At 46.4% G+C, this 23,049-nt stretch overlaps 1 protein-coding gene and 1 long non-coding RNA gene across 5 annotated transcripts in view; one reads left to right on the forward strand and one right to left on the reverse strand.

The window, feature by feature from the left end:
* LOC123568680 (uncharacterized) overlaps positions 1–23,049 on the forward strand; it is a 183,234-nt gene that overhangs the window by 136,567 nt on the left and 23,618 nt on the right. The window contains exons 3-4 of one of the 4 annotated variants that reach the window (XM_065529107.2): positions 2,310–2,355; positions 10,566–10,736. The exons of 1 other annotated variant lie outside the window; for it this stretch is intronic. In XM_065529107.2, coding sequence (XP_065385179.1) covers positions 2,310–2,355; positions 10,566–10,595 — 76 coding nt within the window. In that variant the 3' untranslated portion in view covers positions 10,596–10,736. Of the gene's footprint in view, positions 1–2,309; positions 2,356–10,565; positions 10,950–23,049 lie in introns of those variants that run through there. 2 more of the 4 variants (XR_012423793.1, XM_065529106.2) reach the window with 2 other exon arrangements.
* LOC135967145 (uncharacterized) lies at positions 997–3,767 on the reverse strand. The gene is made up of 3 exons (XR_010581039.2): positions 3,643–3,767; positions 1,898–1,987; positions 997–1,065 (listed from the first exon to the last, which is right to left on the reverse strand). It is a non-coding gene; the product is annotated as an uncharacterized lncRNA (long non-coding RNA).

Raw genomic sequence — 23,049 nt, forward strand, 5'->3', positions numbered from 1 at the left:
GCTGGGGCAGTGCTGGCCTGTGGCCCTGGGCATCAACTGAGCCAACCTGGGGAAAATCTGGAAAGAGGGCACCACAGTGGGGTGGCTGTGAGGCCTGATTTTGGTGCCCCGTGGTGCTGGGCCAGAATTGCATCTCCACTAAGTGCTTGAGGTGAGTTACTTAACCTCCAGTCTGCAGTGTCCTTATCTGTAAAATGGAGATTATGATACTGCCTACCTCTCAGTGTGGGCATGTTAAGCACTGCGTAAAGGCAGGTGCTGTTAGGATTATGTCACCTCGTTGTTCTTGGCAGACTTGCTGAGAGGACGGTGGCTGCACCCCCACACCTTGTCCTGGCTCCCCTCTCATCACCCCCTCCTCCAGCTGCTGTTTCTAAACCCCAGCTTCCTGACCCCTGCTCTGGACCCTTGTCTGACAGCCCCCAGAGGGACTCATCGTGTCCTTAATTGCAATTCTCTTGCTCAGCAAAGCCATCAGCACCTAATGTCCCATGTCATTGCTGGTTCTCTGTCTGCAGACACCTCACTCCTCCTCGGAGCTGCTCAGCCACGCAGGGCAACTCCATCTGGCCAGGAATGGCCATGGCACGGAGCAGTGCCAGGACCTTCTAGGGATGCATTGGTGATAATTTGCTTACAAATAATTTAATATCAGAGGGCAAAAGACTTCATGACTCTATCCCTGGCTCTTTCTGCCACTATGAACCTCCACCCTATCTCCTCCTTGAAATCACAGAGGTACCGCTTCTCTCCCCACCAAGACCTTCCCCATCTCCTGCTGAGCTAGCCCCGAACCCAGTGAAGAACTGCCGCCCCCCCGCCTGACTTGGCTTTGATGTCCTTGTTGAGTGTTTAAGATGGGGCCCAGTAAAGAGCCAGAGCTGGGGAAGGGGAACTTGGAGGAAGACTTGGAAGCCCCAGAAACCAGGATCAAGGGAGAACTTATCCCAGGAGTCTGAGTTCCCATTCTCTGGGCCCCAGCGCAGAGCCCCTTACCGTGGGCAGAATCTCTGCTAATCCAGTCAAGCCACTGCTGAAGCCGTCCTCGCAGGGTGAACAAGAATTCTGGACAGAAATATGGTGATAGGCGTTAATCAGGCTGCACTTTGACCCACTTCTTTGTAACTGACAGTCACGTAGCACTTGACACTGGTCATTTGCATCCCAATTATTCCTATAGGTAAGATTTCTGATGTTAGAGTCATAAGACTTTTGTTTAAGAATTACTTAAGCAGATCCTGAATTCTAGTGAAACAGCTGACATCAACCAGTCTGAAGACCCCCAAAGAGAAACCGAATCAGGGTGAGAACACAGTTTCTTCATCTTCCTGTCCCATAACTTCACCCTGCACTCAAATCAATCAACAATCTCCACACTCTGGCCCGCTCCAAAACCATTAAAAACCCTGGCTCCAGACTCCTTGGGGAGATGGATTTGAGGTTTCATTCTGTCTCCTGGTTTGGTGGCCCCACAGATAAACCTCTTTCTCTGATGTAACCTGGTGTTTCAGCACATTGATGTGTCATGCACAATGGGCAACAAACCCCTCCTCTCAGCCTCAGCACTCAGGGGCACCCAGGGTCACAGGGAGCAGCTTCCTCAGGAGTCCAAACCCAGGCCTGGCCTGAGAGTGGCTTGCTTAGGCTGCCTGCCCCACACCCCCAGGATGAGGCCAAAAGTATGTGGGCAGTTCTAACAGCCAGCCCAGTCCAGTCCAGGACAACAGACTTTGTTCCCAGGGACCCCAGGGACACCCCAGGTTCAAAGAGAGGCCCTTCAGGGGAGCAGGAGCCCTCCTGGCTGCAATCCTGGTCCCCCCACCTCCAGTACCCTCCACGTCCAGCCATGTTCTGGCCTCCTCCACTCCCAGGCTTGTGGGGGATTTGTCTCTCTCACCATGAGCCCAGGAGCAGACAGACTCCTTTGCTAGTTTCTCTCAGCACTGCTGGGATCCGCTGGCATTCTTACAAAGAACTTCCATAAATACTAAGGGAGAACAAAAGGGAAGTAATTACAGAAAATACAAACAGCATGAAAATAGTCAAGTTTTTAAAGCACTGGTTTTCCAGGCTCAGACAACCACCCTGGAGCCCCGGGGGCTGGTCTGCCGTCCCAGCAGGCCCCGTGCCGATGCTCCCACCTTCCCAGACTAGCCTGGTGCTGTCCATCAGGATCTTGGCACCTGCAGGTCTGGGGACCAGGACGAAGCCCCCATCTTTCAGTTCTAGTTTCCCATGTGAGGATTTGCCTCACCACAGCTGGCCACTGGCGCTGCAGTGTCTGACACACTGAATAACTCACCTTTCAGGTACACGCAAAGGCCTCAACCACCTGGAGAACACCTGCTGCAACAGGTAAGACCCCCGTGTCCAGGCCCAAGGCCTTGTCCACTGCACACCCACTACCCAGCCCTGTTTTCACTACCATGATGGACAGCTGTTGGAGTTAACTCTCCAGCTATCCACGAACTCTGATCCATCCTGCTCACACACAGCAGTGAGCACATCGAAGCCATTTGTTCAATATGACCCAACCCCCTGAATCGACACTGGCTGGATTAGAAAAGGCACCTGAGCCAAGTTGGACCCATGAGAATTCAGTGTTTGGGGTACCGGAGTCAGGGCGCAGGGACAGTCTCTTCAGAGAGTTCTCTGTCTCTTCCACATACATTTGGGAGCTGTGGGTGGCCACTTTGGGTCGTGAGGTCTGCCCACAGAAAAAAAATGAGGCCGGTGTGCGGGAGACATGGTGACCTGCAATTCCCAGTGCCTGTGGCTTTGCTGGCCTTGCTGCCCTTCCTTGCTGAGGCTCCACCACACTCCTGCCTTTAGGTTCTACAAGACACTCCTAAGTTCTTTCAGTAAATTGCCGCTTTGAACTTAAATGCTAGTTTGAATGGGTTTCTGTAACTTGCAACCCCAGAATTTCAACCCCTCGCCACACTGTGATAAAAACATAGTGTAACCGGGGCCTCAAGAGGACCAAAGCTGGGCACTTGCTGGGGACTTGCAGGAGGAACTGAGACGGCCCTTGGAAACGGGTGAGAGAATGGAGGGCACCAGCTGCATCTCTCCTCTGTAGGGCAGCTGTTGGGGTGGGGACCCCGGGGAGCTCATGAATGGGGCAGGTCTAGCAAAGGAGAGAAGAGACCCTTTAGAGCACTGCTTGTCCCGTAGGATCAATATCAACTTGTCAGTAAACGGACTGCTGATACAGCAGGATCTTTAAGCCCGAGTCCCCACACTCTTTCCAGCATCCCACCTTCTGGCCAGGCCCCCACTCCCAACCTCTGCCTCCATGGCCATGTAACGCACCAGACTAGCCCCAGTTCAGCCACTGATGGACTGTGTGAGTTTGGGCAAGTAACCCCCGTCCCTGGGCCTTGGTCCCCTCATCCAAAACATGGCCCCCATAATCCCCTTCTATTATGCAAGGTTCCTTCGAATTCTGCCCTCCCTTCTCCGGTCCCTTCCTCCTTTGCCCCTTCCTTCTGCTTGGCACTTGCCTGCCCAGCAAGCCTCCCCTTCTGATCCATGCAGTTCAGCGCACTCCCACCCGCTTCCTACAGCTCAGGAAACTGTGAGGGCCAGGCACTGGTGTGTACGGCGCCTTCGAATCTTACTTTCAGTTAAGATGCTCACCCAGTCTCCCCTTGCAGAAGGAGATCCTCTGAGGGCAGAGATCTGGTCCTCTTCTCCTTCTAGACCACTCAGCGTGCCTGGAACAGGGCTGAGCCCAGAGCGGGGTGCCTGGATGAGCCCTGCCCTGCCGGCCTGCTCCCTGACCTTTCCTCCTGACCTTTCCCATCCCCTCTCCTGGCAGGGAGGATGCTCCAGAGCCCGCATTCCAAACTAAGCCAGAGTTGGGGATCCCCAGCCTCACCAGAAAGCCAGCTCCAGCCATGGGAGGGGCATTGTTGGCTGTTTCTTCCCCACAGGCCTGCTCTCCTCACCCCTGCACCCTTCTGTCTGCAGGGGAGGCGGTGTGCCTCACCTGAGCCAGTCACCACAGCTCCAGTGCAGCTGGCTCTTTCCCTTCCTCTCCCGCTCCCTGGCACGGACCGGAACACGGTTCTCCTCCCACCGCCCATCTTCAGTCGCCCCTCGCCTCCCCACCCCCGCCTTCGCTTCCCATGCTGGCGTGTCTCCCCCCCAGGCAGCTGGGAGCAGGGCGCCTTCGATTTCTCTATTCAGTCTGAGGCGTAGCAATTTTCTGCTCTCCCATAATTAGGGGAATTTTAAGCAAACTCCCCGACGGATGATTACAGCAGGTTCAATCCCGGCTCCTTTGATCAGGGAATGAGGACGTTGTTGGAATATTCCTCAACCTGCTGGCCAGACAGGCTCTGAGGCGCACGCCCGGCTCTCGGGCTCCCCCTGGAGGGCTTTGAACTTGTGTCCTGGCATCTGAGTGTCCCTGGGTGCTGGAGTCTCCCCAGGAGAGGACTGGGTTCAAATTCTGCTTCATGAAGAATTATCCCAGATGTAGCTTCTCTAGCTTTGGGCCAATATCTGGGTTCGGAGCCAGAGTTGGAGGTGTTCTCTTGGGTAGGAAGGAAAATTAAAGGGTCATGTAGGGCAGACACCCAGGGTTGCGGTGAATGGCTGTGCAGGTCATACACCGTGCCCTCTAGGGGACATTATTCTCCCTGTAGCTTGCAGGAATGGGACTCCTAGGGATGTGCAGTGTCCAGCCTGCACAATACAACTGACGGGTTGAACTGCTTCAATGACTCCACTTTTCTAAAATGGCAGAAGAGCCACCTCCTTAGAGTTGAAAGGGGCTCTCCTCTGTTTAGTCCCTTTCCCTCGCCTGTTGTGCCTGCCCAAGGCAGTGTGGAAGAGAGAAAAAAGCATGGCCTTTGCAGCCGCAGACTAGAGGGGAATTCCAGTTTGAATGTTTCCTGGCCGTGTAACCTTGGGTTAATTAATGAACCTCCCTGAACTGTAATATCAATCTTAAAGGACTGTTTTGAGGATTAAGTAAGAAATGGACTAAAACATTGTTTGGACCTTATGGGTCCTCAATAAATATCTCTCCCTTCTCCTTTCCCTGCCCATGTCACACTTTCCTCTTAAACATTTAATCTTCCCAGGCAAACCCTATTCTCTTCTGTCTGCCCCAGCCCCGAGTCCCCCCAAAGGCTGTGCCAGATAGCAGACTGGATAGCTATATATATATATATATATTTTTTTTTTTTTTGGCGGGGGGGTCGGAGTCTTGTTCTGTCACCCAGGCTGGAGCACAACGGCGTGGTTTTGGGTCACTGCAACCTCTGCTTCCTGGGTTCAAACAATTCTCCTGCCTCAGCCTCCCGAGTAGCTGGGACTACAGGCGTGTGCCACCACACCCGGCTGATTTTCGTATTTTTAGTAGAGACGGGGTTTCACTATGTTGGCCAGGCTGGTCTCGAAATCCTAACCTAGTGATCTGCCCACCTCGGCCTCCCAAAGTGTTGGGATTACAGGCGTGAGCCACCGCACCCGGCCCAGACTGAGTATATTAATAGACTACTAATGTTTCTGGCATCCCCGAGCAGTGGTCCTGGCTTTTCCGTAGGTTAATTAGGCCATATTTCAGGATAATTACGACTGTATATTCCTACACTAATTAAGTGGCTCTAAACCCTCTCCACAATGCAGCTCTGCGAATCATAATTAAGCCTTACCCCGAAGTTCCTGTGCCAGCCACGGAGCCCTGCGAGCAGCCTGTTGTCCCCACTCCCAGTCACAGGAAAGGCTGCATCTGAACCATGGACTTGAAAAGGACCTGTTTTCCCAGGATCATGTCGAGATGATTCCCAATGAATATTGGATGAGGCTTTGCCTTGTTCCTCTTTTGTTTTCACAAGGAGAGAGAGGAATAAAAATACAGTGTTGATATAGGTTTATCTCCTTCTCCTCCCCGCTCTGTTGAGTAGATGTAAGTGGATTCCCAGGGGATACAGGTGGGCAGGGATGAGAAGGTGACGCCTGCATGCCTGGGCATAGGGGTGTGTGTGTCACACTTCGGTGAGCGTACGTGAGAATGTGTCTGTTATAGCTATTGTTCACTAAGGACTTATGTCTAACATTAGCCAGCCCAGTTCATGACTACCCAATGGTGAAAACATGTGAACCAGAAAACACCTGTTGGAGAGGGCTACATCAGTCTTCTCATTCCCAGTTGTTTTGTTCTTTCATTTTTTTTTTTTCTTATTTTAGAGACAGAGCCTCTGTATTAGTCTGTTCCTCACACTGCTTTGAAGAATGACTGGATATTGAGTAATTTATTTTCTTAAAAAAGAGGTTTAATTGGCTCACGGTTCTGTAGGCTGTACAGGAAGCATGGCTGGGGAAGCCTCTGGAAACTTTCAATCATGGTGGAAGTGGAAGCAGGCACGTCTTACATGGCCAGAGCAGGAGAAGAGAGAGAAGGGGGAGGTGCCACACATTTTCAAACAATCAGATCCCGTGGAAACTCACTATTACAAGAATGGCAAGGGGGAAATCCACCTCCGTGATCCAATCCCTTCCCACAGGCTCCTCTTTGAACACTGGGGATTACAATTTGACATGAGATTCGGGCAAAGACACAAATTTAGACCATATCCTGGTGGATAGTCTTGCTCTGTCAGTCAACCTGGAGTGCAATGGTGTGATCATAGCTCACTACAGCCTTGGACTCCTAGGCCTAAGCAGTCCTCTCACCTCAGCCTCCTGCATAGCTGGGACTACAGGAGCACACCATTGCACCTGGTTAATTTTTTTTTTTCCAGAGACTCAGTCTCACTATGTTGCCAGGCTGGTCTTGAACTCTTGGCTTCAAGCAATCCTCCCGCCTTGGCCTCCCAAAGTGCTGAGATTACAGGTGAGAGCCACTGTGCCTGACCTGTTTTGTCCTTAATGGACCTTGCAAATTAGGCTGCGCACACCTGGCGCTGGCCAGCCCTTCAGGCTAATGTCAGGATTAGCCTGAATTGTGGAGTTGTCAGAAGATCTAATTTTGAGTCTTGGCTCTACCACTTGCTGATTACGTTACCTTAAGGAGGTCATTTGGCCTCCTGAGCCTTAGCTTCTTATCTGGAAAATGAAAATATTACCAACTATCTCACAGAACTGCTGAGAAAATTAAATAAGACATGAGGATGGAGCCAGTGACCCCATGTGAGAAGGCCGTGAATTCTGAGCTGTTCTTTCAGCCATGGAGAGCGGCTCCCGTGGAAAGGGCCACCCTCCCTTCCGGGTCCTGTATTTGGTGGCTCTTGGTCCTGGTGTGTTCCATCCGTGTTCATGGGCCACAGAGGGTCAGAATCCAGGACGTCATTGCAGTAGCACCAGCGTTCACCACTAGGGCTCACTGGGATGCAGGTGTTCTCCTTAATGAGGGAAAACACGAAGCCCCTCTCATCTTGTACTGCAGGAGCTTGGAGAGGCCACCATGGGTCAGGACAGCCGCTGGAGGATGGATATGAAATGTCCGGAAAGGGTTTCTGAATCAACAATGCACGGACCTCGATCCCAGGCTTGCAGTCCTTAAAACCCCTGGCCTCCCTGCCCTTGAGAGCAGCTTCATTCCCCAACCCTGATCCCTGTAGTCCCACCTCCCCTGCCGTTCTGGGGCCAGCAGCCCAGGCAGCAAAGAGGAAACAGCGGAGACATGTCCTTTTTCTTGCTCTCTTTCTGTGAAGAGGTGGCTCCAGGCACTCTGAGTAAGACACTAATCAAAGAAGGACAGGTGACAATACACCAACATCTGTGGAAGCCAAGGAGACACTCGGCTGTCCTCAGTAACAGGACAGGGAAGGGAGGCAGCGTTTATTTAACCTGGTTGTCACACACCGCCCCTGGCTTCTTTGACAAGAGAGCACTGTGTGAAGGCACAGATAAGCTCTGCTGGAAAATTGACAGCAATGAAGGAGGCCCCAGCCTCTCCACTGCTGTGGCCTGTGGATTATGGCTCTGTTCAAATAGAGGGAGGTGAGAGGCATGCGCAGCTTCCCCAAAACACGATCTGTAGGTGCAGGGGGAGTGAACCTTGTTCTCCGTAAGGAGGGAGGGAAAGCCCACCCTGGGCTAGCAGGAAATAAGAGCTCAGAGGACGGTCCTAGCTGACTTTTGATGGAGAAGGGAACTTGCTTTCTTGGTAGAGATGCAGAGCAGGTCCAAGATGGACTTTCTACTATTTGTGCTGAGGGAGGTGAGAAAGGGTGGAGCGTAAGGCGGAGGCTCAGCACATAGGAGTGGTGAGTGAGCTGGTCACAGTGAGCCTGCACAGCCGGACTGTGCCCACAGAGCTCCCTGGCAGCACAAACAAAGCTTGTAAGAGATCTCAGTCGAGGAGGAGTCTCTACTGAAGTGGGAGGTTGGGCGAGAGATGGGGGCGGCAACAGAGTGGAGCCACAGAGGCCAGGCTAGGGAAACAGATCCTCTTGCATGTGGCTCTCACACTCACTTCTTGTGCACAGGAAGGCATGCACAATGCCTATTTACACACTTATGCATGCCCATACGTGTACAAACATCTGTGCATGCACACTGCTATGGTGGTATATTTGTTTATTTTTGAGGCAGGGTCTCACTGTGTTGACCAGGCTGGAGTGCCGTAGTGCAACCATGGCTCACTGCAGCCTCTATCTCCTGGGCTCAAGGAATCCTCCTACTTCAGCCTCCTGAGTAGCTGGAACTATGGGCATGCACCACCATGCCCAGATAATTGTTTTATTTTTATTTTGTAGAGACAGGGTCTTGCTACATTGCTCAGGCTGCTCTCAAACTCCTGGACTCAAGTGATCCTCCCACCTTGACCTCTCAAAGTGTTGGGATTACAGGCATGAACCACTGCACCCAGCCACGGTTTGATTATATGAGCCCTCTAAATCTTATGTTGAAATCTAATCCCCAATATTGGAGGTAGGGCCTTGTGAGAGGTGTTTGGGTTGTAGGGTTGGAACCTTCAGCACCATTCTCATGGGAGTGAATGAGTTTCCACTCTTAGTTCCCACAGGATTGTTGGAAAGAACCTGGCACCCTCTCCCCTCTCTCTCTTGCTTTCTCTCTTACCATGTGACCTACACATGTGTCTCTGTTTGTCTTCTGCCGTGAGTGGAAACTTCCCAAATCCCTTACCAGAAGCAGATGCTTTGGTGCCATGTTTCTTGTACAGCCTGCAGAACCACGAACCAAAGAAATGTCTTTTCCTTATAAGTTACCCAGTCTCAGGAATTCCTTTATAGCAATGCAAATGGATTAAAACATAGACCTGGTGTTATGACTGAATGTTAATCCCCCCACCACGAATTCCTGTGTTGAAGCTCTCACCCACAATGTGATGGCATTTGGAGACAGGGCCTTTGGGAGGTGACTAGGGTTAGATGGGGTCACGAGTGTAGGGTACTCATGATGGTGAAACCAGTCCAATTTCCCCATAAAACTGAAGCTTGAGAAACTTACATTTGTTTTATTTGAGTTCCTTTCTCAGGAAACTGTTAGTCCTCTAAGATACTATCAAGAAAATAGAACAGGCTTGGCGTGGTGGCTCACACCTGTAATCCCAGCACTTTCAGGGGCTGAGGCAGGAGGACTGCTTTAGCCCAGGAGTTCAAGACCAGCCTGGGCAACATGGTGAGACCTTGTCTCTTAAAAAAAAAAAAAATTAGCCGGGTGTGGTGGCATATACCTGCAGTCCCAGATACGCAGGAGGCTGATGTGGGAGGATCACCTGGGCCTGGGAGGTTGAGACTGCAGTGAGCTATGATTGTACCACTGTACTCCAGCTTGGGTGAAAGAGCAAGACCCTGTCTCAAAACAAACAAACAAACAAACAAACAAACAAAAAAAACAAACAAAAAAACGAACAAACAAACAAACTTCCCAGACCACCACATCCAATGAGACACACCTGCTCCTGTTGACCAACTCCTCTTCCTTACCACTCCCTAAGTCTCCGCTGTCTTAGCCCCTAACTTCACATTTTTCAGAACTAAAGAAACATATAAGCCCTCAGACAGAAGGGGTTAAAGGAGTACTGAACCAGATAGAAAAGGAAAAAAAACCTTATATATAGACACATTAGAGTGAACTTCTTAAAAATTGTTAATAGATTTTTTTTTTTTTGGAGCAATTTTAGGTTCATGGCAAAAGTGAGCAGAGTTCCCATATACCCCTGCCCTCCTCACTTGGTGCCGCTATCAGCATCCCAGCACCAGAGTGTTATATTTTTTACAACACACAACTATCATCAAAAATCCATAGTTTGCATTATGGTTCAGTGTTGGTGCTGTCCATTCCGTGGGTTTGGACAACTGTATAATGACATATATCCACCACTGAAGCATCACACAGAACAATTTCACTGTCCCCCAAATATTCTGTGCTCTGTTTGTTCATTCCTTCCTCTACCCTAACCCCTGACAACCACTGATCTTTTTGCTGTCTCCATAGTTTTGCCTTTTCAAGAACACCTTACAGCTGGAATCGTATTGTATGTAGCCTTTTCAGATCTGCTTGTTCCACTTAGTAATATGTATTTAAGATTATTCCATGTCTTTTCATGGCTCATTTTTTTTTTTTTTTTTTTTTGGCAGAGTCACCCAGGCTGCAGTGCAGTGTCATGATCTCAGCTCACCACAACCTCTGCCTCTGGTGTTCAAGCGATTCTCCTGTCTCAGCCTCCTGAGTAGATGGGATTACAGGCGCCCACCACCATGCATGGCTAATTTTTGTATTTTTAGTAGAGACGGGGTTTCACCATGTTGGCCAGGCCAGTCTCGAACTCCTGACCTCAGGTGATCAGCCCGCCTTGGCCTCCCAAAGTGCTGGGATTACAGGCATGATCGTGGCTCATTTCTTTTTAGCAGTGAATAGTATTCCATTGTCAGGATGTACCACAGTTTGTTTATCCATTCACCTACTGAAGGACATTTTGGTTGCTTCTAAGTTTTACCAGTTATGAATAAAGCTGTTATAAACATCTGTGTACAGATTTTTGTGTGGACATAACTTTTCAACTCCTTTGGGCAAATACCAAAGAGTGGGCTTGCTGGATTTGATGGTAAGAGTATGTTTAATTTGGAAGAAACAACCTAACTGTCTTCCACCGTGGCTGTTCTATTTTGCCTCTCCACCAGCAGTGAATGAGAGCTCTCATTACTCCCTGCTTTCACCAGCATTTTGTGGTGTCAGTGTTTTGGATTTGGTCATTCTAATAGGTGTGTAATGATATGTCATTATTGTTTTAATTTGCAATTTGCAACTTCCTCATGACATCTGATGCTAAGCATCTTTCAATATGCTTATTTGCCATCTGTGTATCTTCTTTGCTGAAGTGTCCAGATCTTTTGCCTATTTTTTAATTGGGTTGTTTGTTTTCTTTTTGTTGTGTTGATTTTTTTTTTTAATTATTTGTATATTTTGGATAACGGTCCTTTATCAGATATGTCTTTTGCAAATATTTTCTCCCAGTTTGTGGCTTGTCTTCTCATTCTCTTGACAGTGTCTTTTGCAGAGCAGTTAAAATTTTTTTTTTTCATTTCTGGAGATGGGAGTCTCCCTATATCTCCCAGGCTGGTCTCAAACTTCTGGGCTCAAGCGACCCTCCTGCCTCTCTGGAGTAGATGGGATAACGGATGTGTCCTACTGTGTCCAACTTAGAAGTTTTTAAATATATATATATATATTTTTTTTGAGATGGAGTCTCACTCTGTTACCCAGGCTGGAGTACAGTGGCGCGATCTCGGCTCACTGCAACCTCCGCCTCCTGGGTTCAAATGATTCTTGTGCCTCAGCCTCCTGAATAGCAGGGATTATAGGCATGCACCACTATGCCTGGCTAATTTTTGTATTTTTAGTAGAGATGAGTTTTCACCAGGCTGGTCTCGAACTCCTGACCTCAAGTGATCCGCCCGCCTAGGCCTCCCAAAGTGCTGGGATTACAGGCGTCAGTCACTGTGCCCAGCCTAGAAGTTTTCAATGTTAATGTGCCCCTGATTATCAATTATTTCTTTCATGGGTTGTGCCTTTGGTGTTATATCTAAAAAGTCATCACCGAATTCAAGGTCATTTAGATTTTCTCCTATGTTATCTTCTAGGAGTTTTATAGTTTCTGTGATCCATTTTGAGTTTATTTTTGTGAAGGCTATTTTTGTGAATGTGTCTAGAATCTCTTTTTTTTTTTTTTTTTTTTTTTGGCATGTGAGTGTCCAGTTGTTCTAGCACTATTTGTTGAAAAGGCTAAATTTTCTCCATTGTATTGCCTTTGCTCCTTTATCAACGATCAGTTGACTACATTTATATGGGTCTATGTCCTGCTTTCTATTCTATTCTGTTGATTTAGTTGCCTCTTCTTTTACCAATGCCACACTGTCTTAATTACTATAGGTTTACAGTAAGTTTCGAAGTAAGATAGTGTCTGTTCTCTGATTTTGTTTTTCTCCTTCAGTATTGTGTTGGCTATTCTGGGTCTTTTGCCTCTCCATATAAACTTTTTGTTTGTCAATCTCCACAAAATAACTTACTTGGATTTTAATTGGGTTGCAATGAACTATAAATCAAGTTGGGAAGAATGGACAACTTGAAAATATCGAGTTTTCCTTTTCATGAACATGGAATATATCTCCATTTATGCAGTTTTTTGATTTCTTTAATCAGAGTTTTATAATTCTCATCATATATAGAAAGAGAGTTAGATTTATATCTAAGTAGTTCATTTTTTTTGAGTGCTAATGTAAATGATACTGTATTTTTAATTTCAAATTCCGCTTGTTGCTGGTGTTAAAGTGAAATTTAAGCACACAGGAAACAAAGACAGAAAGATTCCACAGAGAAAAGCATATCACCTACAAATAAGGAGAATTAAACTGACACTGAAACAATAATCAAGCGACATCGAGAAACTGTTGGGAAAAAATAATTTGAACCTAGAATTTTGTATACCACTGATAACAGTGGTGGGCTGTCCGGAGCGGCTGCTGCCATCATGCTGGTTGCTGCTGGGAGAGTGCTGGGAGGAGGCAGATAGCTCCCTCACAGCCCACCACCCTGGGAAGAGAGAGGCCCTGAGGCGGAGCTGGGCCAGGGCCAGTGCTGTGCTTGCACACAGAGTGGGGTGGGGTGGGGGTGGGGGACCAGGCCTGGGGTGCATAGCTGGGGCTGTGTTTCAGGGGTTGGGGAGGAAAATGGGAGTAGCGCCTGCTTTAGGGACTGGCCAGTGGGGCACAGCCACTGTGCCTATGCCCCAAGGGTGCCAGGTTCCTGTGCCTCAGGAGGAGACTCTGCGAGGGGCCACCAGGGGCTGCCTGGTCTGTGTCTCTGGGGTCTGCCCTGTGATGGGAGACCACCGAGCCTGACACTCCAGATGGCTGGGCCCAGGTCCTGAGATCCACTTTGCCTTGGGCTGCCCCTGAGCACCAGGGCAATGCCAGGAGCTTGTGGCGATGCCACCCTGCCCTGAACACTGGCCTGGGCTCAGTGAGGACTGCAGCCCCTGCCCCAGGCTGCCAGGGCGCATGGCCGGGGCTGCATGCTCCACAGAGCTGGCTGGAGCCAGAAGTAGGCAGCAGCCCTGCCCTCCTAGGTGCAGCTGCAGCTGCAGCTGCCCAAGTTGGGGTTGTGAACTTGAACCTCCATATGCTCTTAGGGGCCCAAGAAGACCTCGTCACCCCCTCTGCCCTTGCAGGCTTGGAAGTGCCTGCTCCTGCTGCCTTGCTTCTCCCTGCTGTCTGTGCTGACTCTCATCTCAGAGCAAAGTCGGGGCCAAGTCTGGTTGTTGTCACAGCCCAGCTGGGTGTGCACATGCTTGGGGCAGTGCTGACACACCAGCCGTCTGCCACCTTGGCCCCTTCTGGACTTTGGGCACCAAGGAGCATGGGAGGGAAGCCAAGGGGGTGGTGAGGGCAGCTTGGCACTGGTCTGCAGGCACCCATTGGCACAAACAGCCTGGGCCCCGTGAAAGGCAGCAGGAGGCAGACAGACTCTTGGGCAGAAGCAGGTGGGTCCCAGTGAGGCCCCCACCTTCAGGCCAGGAGGGCCAGTCCTGTGGACCACATGCCTTTCCACCTGCCTGTGGTCATCCATGGACCAATCAGCATGCGCTTCCTCCCCTCTGAGGCCCATAAAAGCCCCAGGCTCAGCCAGAGCTGAGATGTCTGATGACCAGCTGCAGAGGGAAGTAACCCACTTCAGGGCCTCCTCTCTGCTGAGAACTGCAGAGACAACTGGATGACCTGCCTGCAGAGAGGAGTTTCCCACTCCAGGGTCTCCTCTCTGCCAGGAGCTGAACACCTGTTGGGACACCCTGGCTGTGGAAAGGAGCCGCCCCCTGGGGGAGACTGAGCTGTTCTATCACTCAATAAATCTCTTCATCTTGCTCACCCTCCACTTGTCTGTGTACCCCATTCTTCCTGGTCACAGGAGAAGAACTCAGGACCCATCAAATAGCGTGGCTAAAAGAGCTGTAACACCAACAGGACTGAAACATGCTGCTTGCTTGCCACATTGTGAGTGAAGAGGAGAGAAGAGCTGCGGCCCTTCAGGGACCCCAGACCTGGGAGCTCCCCAAGTCAGGACTGTGACTCTCTTTTTGGGGCCCTGTGATTCCTGGTATCTCCAAGTTTCTAGGTGCCCTTGTGTTCCCCGATCCAGTGTGGAAGCTGCTTGCTGTGTGCCTTGTCTGGGTGCAGTCTCATAGAGAGCCAATGCCCATGCCAGCACCTGAAGCTACCCACCCCATTGCAGCAGCTGGCATGTCTGACTGTGAGCAGTGGCTGGACCCCATGCTTGCTCACACACCTTTCACCATTCCATGCCTGACTTGCCCTTGGCAGGCATGGGACCCAGATCACTAGCATGAGCTGAGCACAGCCTACCAGGCCAAGAGGGTGAAACAAGTCCAGCATTCTCAAACAAAACTTGGGCAAAGGTGCCACTGGCCACAGAGGTTTCCAGCCAGAAAAATGATACCCCAAAGATTCCATAACACTGCTAAATATTAATTTAAATATGAAGCCAAAGTAAAGTTATTTTCAGGCATAAAGATTGCATGAAAAATGTATTTCAGCAATTTTTTAAAAAAGTGGGCTGGTGCGCTCCTGTAGTCCCAGCTACTCAGGACTGAGGTGGGACGATTGCTTGAGCCCCGGAAATCAAGGCTGCAGTGACCTAGTATCGCACCACTGTACTCTAGCCTTGGTGAAGAGCGAAACTCTGCCTCAAAATAATAATAATAATAATAATAATAATAATATAAAGTGACTCTAAGAGGTAGTATGAGAAAAATAGGATTGGAAAAGAACTTATTGGCCAGGTGTGGTTGCTCAAGCCTGTAATCCCAGCACTTTGGGAAGCTGAGGCATGTGGATCACCTGAGGTCGGGAGTTTGAGACCAGCCTGACCTACATGGAGAAACCCTGTCTCTACTAAAAATACAAAGTTACCCGGGCATGGTGGCACATGTCTGTAATCCTACCTTCTTGGGAGGCTGAGGCAGGAGAATCGCTTGAACCTGGGAGGCAGAGGTTGCGGTGAACTGAAATCACACCATTGCATTCCAGCCCGGGAAACAAGAGTGAAACTCCATCTAGAAAGAAAGAAAGAAAGAGAGAGAGAGAGAGAGAGAGAGAGAGAGAGAGAGAGAGAGAGAGACAGAGAGACAGAGAGAAAGAAAGAAAGAAATTTATTAAATTTTATTGATGCTTGAATAAATGATGAATATATATCTACAGCTAATATCCAAATAATATCAACATGATAGTAGTCAAGAGAGACAGGAGGTGGGAAGAGATGAAAAGAATAGCCAAACTATCTTCTATGTCTGAAAAATAAAAACCTACTACTTTCTGGCCTTTGGATTAAAGAGGGAATCTTAAGGGAAGTTATGAATTACTTAGAACTGAATGTAAAAAAAGCTCTACGTATCAACAATACTGCTAAAGCATAGCAAGAGGAAAATTTATAGCTTTAAGTAAATCTCTCAGAAAACAAAAAATTCTGAAAGCAAAGGAACTATGTACTCAAACCTAGAAGAGAAAATAGTAGAGAACACCCAAATAAACAAGAAAAGGAGAAATGATAAGGTAAGAGCAGAAGTCAATGAAGTAGAGAACAATATCAAGAACAACAAAAACAATATGAAGGATGAGTAAAAACAAATTTTTTTGAAAACACTCACAAAATAAACTTCTTTAAAAATACTGATAAAAGAAACATCAAGAACAGAAGACAACATTTCAAATAACCAAACCACAGAATTAAACAGGGGCTAAAACTAATATTTTAAAATATAAAAATAATACTAGAACAATAATACACATATACAACTATATACATTGAAAACCTAGATGAAATGCACAAATTTCTGGAAAATATATAATGCTGAAATTGATACAAGATAAATAGAAAAGTAATAGCAAAATAGCAGACAGATTTAAATGGCAATTATAAAAATCTCCCTGCCATCTTGAAAGTCCAAAGGCTCAGGCTATTTTATAGGTAAGGTCTACCGACATTTGAAGAGACAGCTAATTATGCACATTATATATGTTCAGTGTTTCATATTCCAATTATACCTCAATAAAGCTGAGGTAGTGGGAAGAAAAAAACTCAGCTAATTGGTATGTAACACAAATTGTTGCAGAAATAGAAAAGAAGAAAAGCTGCTCAGACTGTTTCATGAACTTGATATAACTTGTATAAACTTAATTCAAAAAAAGAAAAAGACACAATACAAAAAGGAAATGTTAGGCCACTTTTTTTTGAGATGGAGTTTTGCTCTTGTTGCCCAGGCTGGAGTGCAATGGCATGATCTTGGCTCACTGCAACCCAACTTCCGCCTCCCGGGTTCAAACGATTCTCCTGCCTCAGCCCCCCGAGTAGCTGGGATTACAGATGCCCGCCACCACACCCAGCTAATTTTTGTATTTTTACTAGAGATGGGGTTTCACCATGTTGGCTAGGCTGTTCTCAAACTCCTGACCTTGTGATCCACCTGCCTCGGGCTCCCGAAGTGCTGGGATGACAGGTGTGAACCACTGCACCTGGCCTAGGCCACTTTTATTTACAAATATAGGTAAAAAACCTTTAGTAAGGTATCAACTGAATCTAATACTATATTTTAAAATGCATAATTTTTCAAATAACATAATACTAAATAATATGAAGCATCTAACTACCAACATACATAGTATAATTGGATCCTTACTGTTCAGTGAAAAAGTCAGACACGTAAGACCACACACTATATGATTCCATTTCTAAGAATTTCAAGATAAGAAAATGGATCTATAGCGAGGGAGTTCAGAATTGTTACCTTGAGGGTGAGGGGGTTGGCAGTGTAAACTGGCTGAGAGCATAAGAAAGCCTACTATATTGCTGGAAATACTCAGAATCTTGGTCTGAGTGATATTTAAATGTGTATACATATGTAGAAATTCATCAAGTTGTACATCTAAGATTTGTGTAATTTCCTGAAGTAGGTTATGCTACAATGAAAAAAAATTGACTGAATGGAAAGGATTTATTTCAGTAATGAGAAAGTAGTTCAGTATTAGAAAGTACAGTATATCAATGTAATCCATCACTTTAAAGCAGAAGTTAGACAACTTTTTCTTGTTGAAGACCAGATAATAAATCATTTAGGATTTGTGGGCTAGCTGGTGTCTATCTCCTTATGCAACTTTTCCATTGTAGTGTGAAAGCAGCCATAAACAATATGTAAATAATGGGTGTGGCTCTGTTCCAATTAAGCATTGTGAAAAACAGGCAGCAACCTAACTTGGTCTACAGCCTACATTTTGTCAACCCTGATTTAAAGGAATAAAAGAGAAAAATTATAGGGTCTTCTGGGTGGATGCAAAAAACTTCTGATAAAATTCAACACCAAAAGTTGAGTTTTTAAAAAAAACTCTAAGAAAACTAGTTTTCTTAACTTCATAAAAATTAGCTAACAAAACCCTGCAGCAAACTCATGCTTAAAGAAGACACTTTTGATGAATTCTTATTAAGGTTGGGAACAAGAAAATAACATCCCCTGTCACTGCTATGCTGTTCAACAGAATAATGAAGGTCATGACCCATGCAATACATCAAGAAAAAGAAATGAAAAATATAATATTGGGGCCAGGTGTGGTAGCTCATGCCTGTAATATCAGCATTTTGGGAGGCTGAGGTGGGCAAATTGCTTGAGCCCAGGAGTTGGAGACCAGTCTGGGCAATATGGCAAAACCCCATCTCTGCAAAAAACAACAACAACAACAACAAAAATTAGCTGGGCATGATGGTATGTGCCTGTAGTCTGTAATCCCAGCTACTTGGGAGGTTGAGGTGGGAAGATCACTTGAGCCTGGGAGGTGGAGGTTGCAGTGAGCCGAGGTGGTGCCACTGTACTCCAGCCTGGGTGGCAGAGCAAGACCCTGTATTAATATATATATATATTTATATATATATAATATTAGAAAGAAAGAGATAAAAAGTCACTATTTGCAGATGATATGATAATTTGATGAGAAAACCCAAACAAGTCAACAGATGAACTTTTAGGACTAGTAAGAGAGTTTAGTAAGGTTGCTGGATTCTAGATCAAAATAGAAATTTGAATACACAAAACATCAATACCATTGATAATATCCATGGACAAATTCAGGTGTCTTTTTTTGTTTTTTGTTTTTTTTTAATAGAGACAGGATCTCACTATGTTGTCCAGGGTGGCCTCAAACTCTTCACCTCAAAAGATCTGCCTGCCTCAGCCTCCCAAAATGTTGGAATTATGGGTGTGAGCCACCGGGCCTGGCTCAAATCCGAGTTTTAAGGAGTGGAAGTTTGTGCAATTTGGGGAGCTCTCTTTCAGAAAAATAAAATAAAACTACAGATTCAAAATTAGGTATAAAATAAATGTTTATTTAGAGCTAGAAATCACAACTAATTACAATTTTTAAAAACTGAAAAATGTAATGAGCATGACAACAGAAAAGCACATTAAAAAAATTAACTGCTGGCCGGGCGCGGTGGCTCACGCCTGTAATCCCAGCACTTTGGGAGGCCGAGGCGGGCGGATCACAAGGTCAGGAGATCGAGACCACGGTGAAACCCCGTCTCTACTAAAAATACAAAAAATTAGCCGGGCGCGGTTGTGGGCGCCTGTAGTCCCAGCTACTCGGGAGGCTGAGGCAGGAGAATGGCGTGAACCCGGGAGGCGGAGCTTGCAGTGAGCCGAGATCGCGCCACTGCACTCCAGCCTGGGCTGGGCGACAGAGCGAGACTCCGTCTCAAAAAAAAAAAAAAAAAAAAAAAAAAAAAAATTAACTGCTGTCTTTGCACTTTTATGTTTAGATATCCAGTGAGTCAGGAGAGTGGCTGGAATGAATTCCAGGAATTTCTGAAAGTCACTCTGACACCAAGACATCTAGCCATGACTTAACTAGACTTGGATGTGATCCTGAGACATATAAATACATCCCATCAACCCCAAGTTAGTGTATCCCCATCTCAAATTCCTCTCAGCTGGCGCTCCAAAGCACTTGTGATCACTCCAGTGCCGATGTTAAGGGAGATGTGATGGAGGGGAACTTGGGATGGAAAGAGACAGCAGCCTTAACCAATTGTGGTTAAAATACTCTACTTTTAAATGTTTACAATGATAGAGGCACTTTTCTGGCCCCCTCCCAGGATCCTGGAAAGTAAACTTGCCTCTGATAATGGCGATGAAGATCACAAAGTTCCTAAGAATTAAGATAACAAAGAAGGCCCAAGCATAAAGGAAAAAAAAAAAAAAAAGTGAACTCTGCTAAAGGCCATTATATAAAAGACCTAAATAAATAGAAGTACTATATCCATGTTTGAGATAATTTAATCTTAGAAAGATGCCTATTAGCCCCAAATGAATTTCTACATTTAATTAAATTCCAGGAGGATTTTTGGAGAATAAAACAACTCGATTATAAAATTTGTAGAGAAGAATTGAGATCCACAAATAGCAAATCCAATTTTAAAAGAAAAACAGGCAACATTTGTTCTGCTGATAATCAAACTATGATGACAAGGTCATAATAGTAAAAGCAGTGTGTTATTGGCATAGGGACAGACAGGCTGAAGAAACAGAGTAAGAGACTAGGGACAGATGTAGACGTACATACATACATTTACTAAATAAAAACAAGTCTAAATTAAAAAACTACAAGGGAATGCAGCATATGATAGAGGACACATCACAAATCAGTGAGGGAAGGATGAGTTGCTTAGTGCAGAGTATCAGTAATAGTGGTTCACTGCTTTGGAAAGAAGTTAAGTTGGGCTCCTACTTGATACAACATTAAAAAAAAAATCCAACTGGAGAAAGACCTAAATGTGAAAAGTAAAATGATAAACAATAATATTAATAAAAGAAAATGTATTAAAAATAACTCTGGCCAGGTATGGTGGCTCAGGCTTGTAATCCCAGTACTTTGGGAGGCTAAGGCGGGTGGATCTCCTGAGCCCAGAGTTCAGGACCAGCCTGGACAACATGATGACACGCCATCTCAACCAAAAAAAAAATTAGCCAGGTGTGGTGGCACACCTGTAGTCCCAGCCACTTAGGAGGCTGAGGTAGGAGGATTGGTTGAACTTAGGAGGTCAAGGCTGCAGTGAGCCGAGACTGCACTACTGTAGTCCAGCCTGGGCAACAGAGCAAGACCCTGTCTCAAAAAATAAATAGATAAATAACTAAAAATAAAAATAACTCTGAACCTCAGAGTTAATATTTTTTTATTCTTTTTTTCTTTATCAGTCAAGATTCAAGTTAGTCTTTATTTGAAAAGATTAAAAATAAAAAATTACATAAACCATTAGACACAAAAATAAATGGATTTGATTACATCAACATTAGAGATTTCTGTTTAAAAAAAAAATAAAAAAAGACAAACGACAACCAGTATAAACAAAGTTAACAATGGGATGACAGAGTGAAAGCAGATTTCTTTTTTTTTAGACAGAGTCTTGCTCTGTCACCCAGGCTAGAGTGCAGTAGTGTGATCTCAGCTCACTGCAACCTCCGCCTCCTGGGTTCAAGCGAGTCTCGTGCCTCAGCCTCCCAAGTAGCTGAGACTACAGGTGCTCACCATCACACCTGGCTGATTTTTTTTGTATTTTTTTAGTAGAGAGGGAATTTCACCATATTGGCCAGGCTGGTCTTGAACTCTTGACCTCAAGTGATCCACTCACCTCGGCCTCCCAAAGTGCTGAGACTACAGGCATGAGCCACCGCACCCTGCTGAAAGTGGATATTTTTAAAAGTCTAAAACTGGCAAATGTTTACTCTCCAGCTTCTATAAATAAGAGCAAATCCATAAGAAAAACACATGAATCCAATGGCAGGAAAAAAAAAGGAAGAGTATTTAAATCAGCCATTCACTGAAGTGGACATTTGAATAACTAATAACTGTAAAAAGAATTGCCTCATCTCTTTAATTCAAATTAAAATAAGAAGGTACCATTTTAACCCCTCAGATTGGCAAAAAACAGAAAATTGTAATCATATCGAGTACTAGTGAGGAAGTGGGAAAGGGAAAACCTTTCAGTCCCTCTTGTTAGGAAATGTGAACCAGGACAGCCAGGTTGCAAAGAAACCTGTATTATTAATAGCTTTGCGTTGGGAGGTAGAGATTGCAGTGAGTAGAGATCATGCCACTGCACTCCAGCCTGGGTGACAGAGCAAGAACTAGTCTCAAAAAAAAAAAAAAAAAAAAAAAAAGTTAAGCATGAACCTTCCCCATCACTGGTACTTACCCTTGGCATACAGCTTCAGAGAGCGGCACACGGGCCCACGAGAGACGTGTACAAGGATGAGACAGTCGTGCTGGTCTGGATCTGTGTCAGCCTGGTGTCCTTCACTAGGGGATGGGTAAATAGAACATGTTTGTGCAGGGTGGAATACCACGCAGCCGTCAGAAGTAATGAACTGGGTCTTCATTGAGCAACTGGGAAGATCTCCCAGGCAACCCAGAAGGAAGAAATGTAAGACACAGAATGGAATTGATAGCATGAGTTCATTTGCTTAAATTTCAGAAACACAAACAGCACGGTGCTTTTAAAGGGCATCCATATGTCTAAATAACCAAAACCCCAAACATTAGAATAAAAGAATGTTATGACCCCTCACGTTTAACACAGGAGACATTTCGATGGTGGCTTATTATCCAGAAGTGTTTGCTATAGAGATGCTTGCCTCTTCCTGTGCCCCTAGCGTGGGTTTTGGGGAAGGGATGAGGAGTCTGCTTTGCTGTAACTTGGCAGAAAGAGCAAACTATAAGTTTAATGGCTGCTTTAGAGGCCACATCAAGTGTCTTCATGTCAAAATGGTTTCATCAAGATGTCACTTACTCTCCCAGAAATAAGTTAAAAGCCCTGTTCCGGTAAGCCCTCTGGGCTGTGGAGGGGCTAATCTTATCTTCTCTGTGAGAGTCATTTGCCCTGTGAATCTCTGCGTTGCTGAAATGAGTCATTTTAAAGTGGGAATGGCAGCCTTTCCTGGAGGACCATTCTGGGGCCAAAGCTCATGCCCTGGGGTCCCTGGCCTCAAGATCCAGCCTCATTAGCCCGGGAACCTCCCTCTTGGCCTCTCCTCTGTGATTTTGCTGTCTCCCTACTTGCATGTAAAAGCAAAAGATAAAAAAGAAGCAAAGTAAATAAGACCAAAAACATTTTTTAAGCTAAAGGATGACTTAATAAAATGGTAGAGATTGGCTGGGCGCGGTGGCTCATGCCTATAATCCCAGCACTTTGGGAGGCTGAGACAGGAGAATCACCTGAGGTCAGGAGTTTGAGACCAGCTTAGCTGACATGTTGAAACCCCATCTCTACTAAAAATACAAAATTTAGCCAGGTGTGGTGGTGGGCACCTGTAATCCCAGCTACTCAGGAGGCTGAGGCAGGAGAATCACTTGAATCCGGGAGGCGGAGGTTGGATCTACAGTTTTGGGCTGGAAGTACAGTTCTCACCTCCCGAGGCACCCTCCTGGGCCCCTGCTTGTTCAGTGCCTGCCTACCATCTGCCTTCCTCCTCCCCGTGCCTGTCTGCCCATCATGGAGGGTGGAGGGGCCACA

The sequence above is a fragment of the Macaca fascicularis genome, chromosome 14 (assembly GCF_037993035.2).
Source record: "Macaca fascicularis isolate 582-1 chromosome 14, T2T-MFA8v1.1".
NCBI lineage: Eukaryota > Metazoa > Chordata > Mammalia > Primates > Cercopithecidae > Macaca > Macaca fascicularis.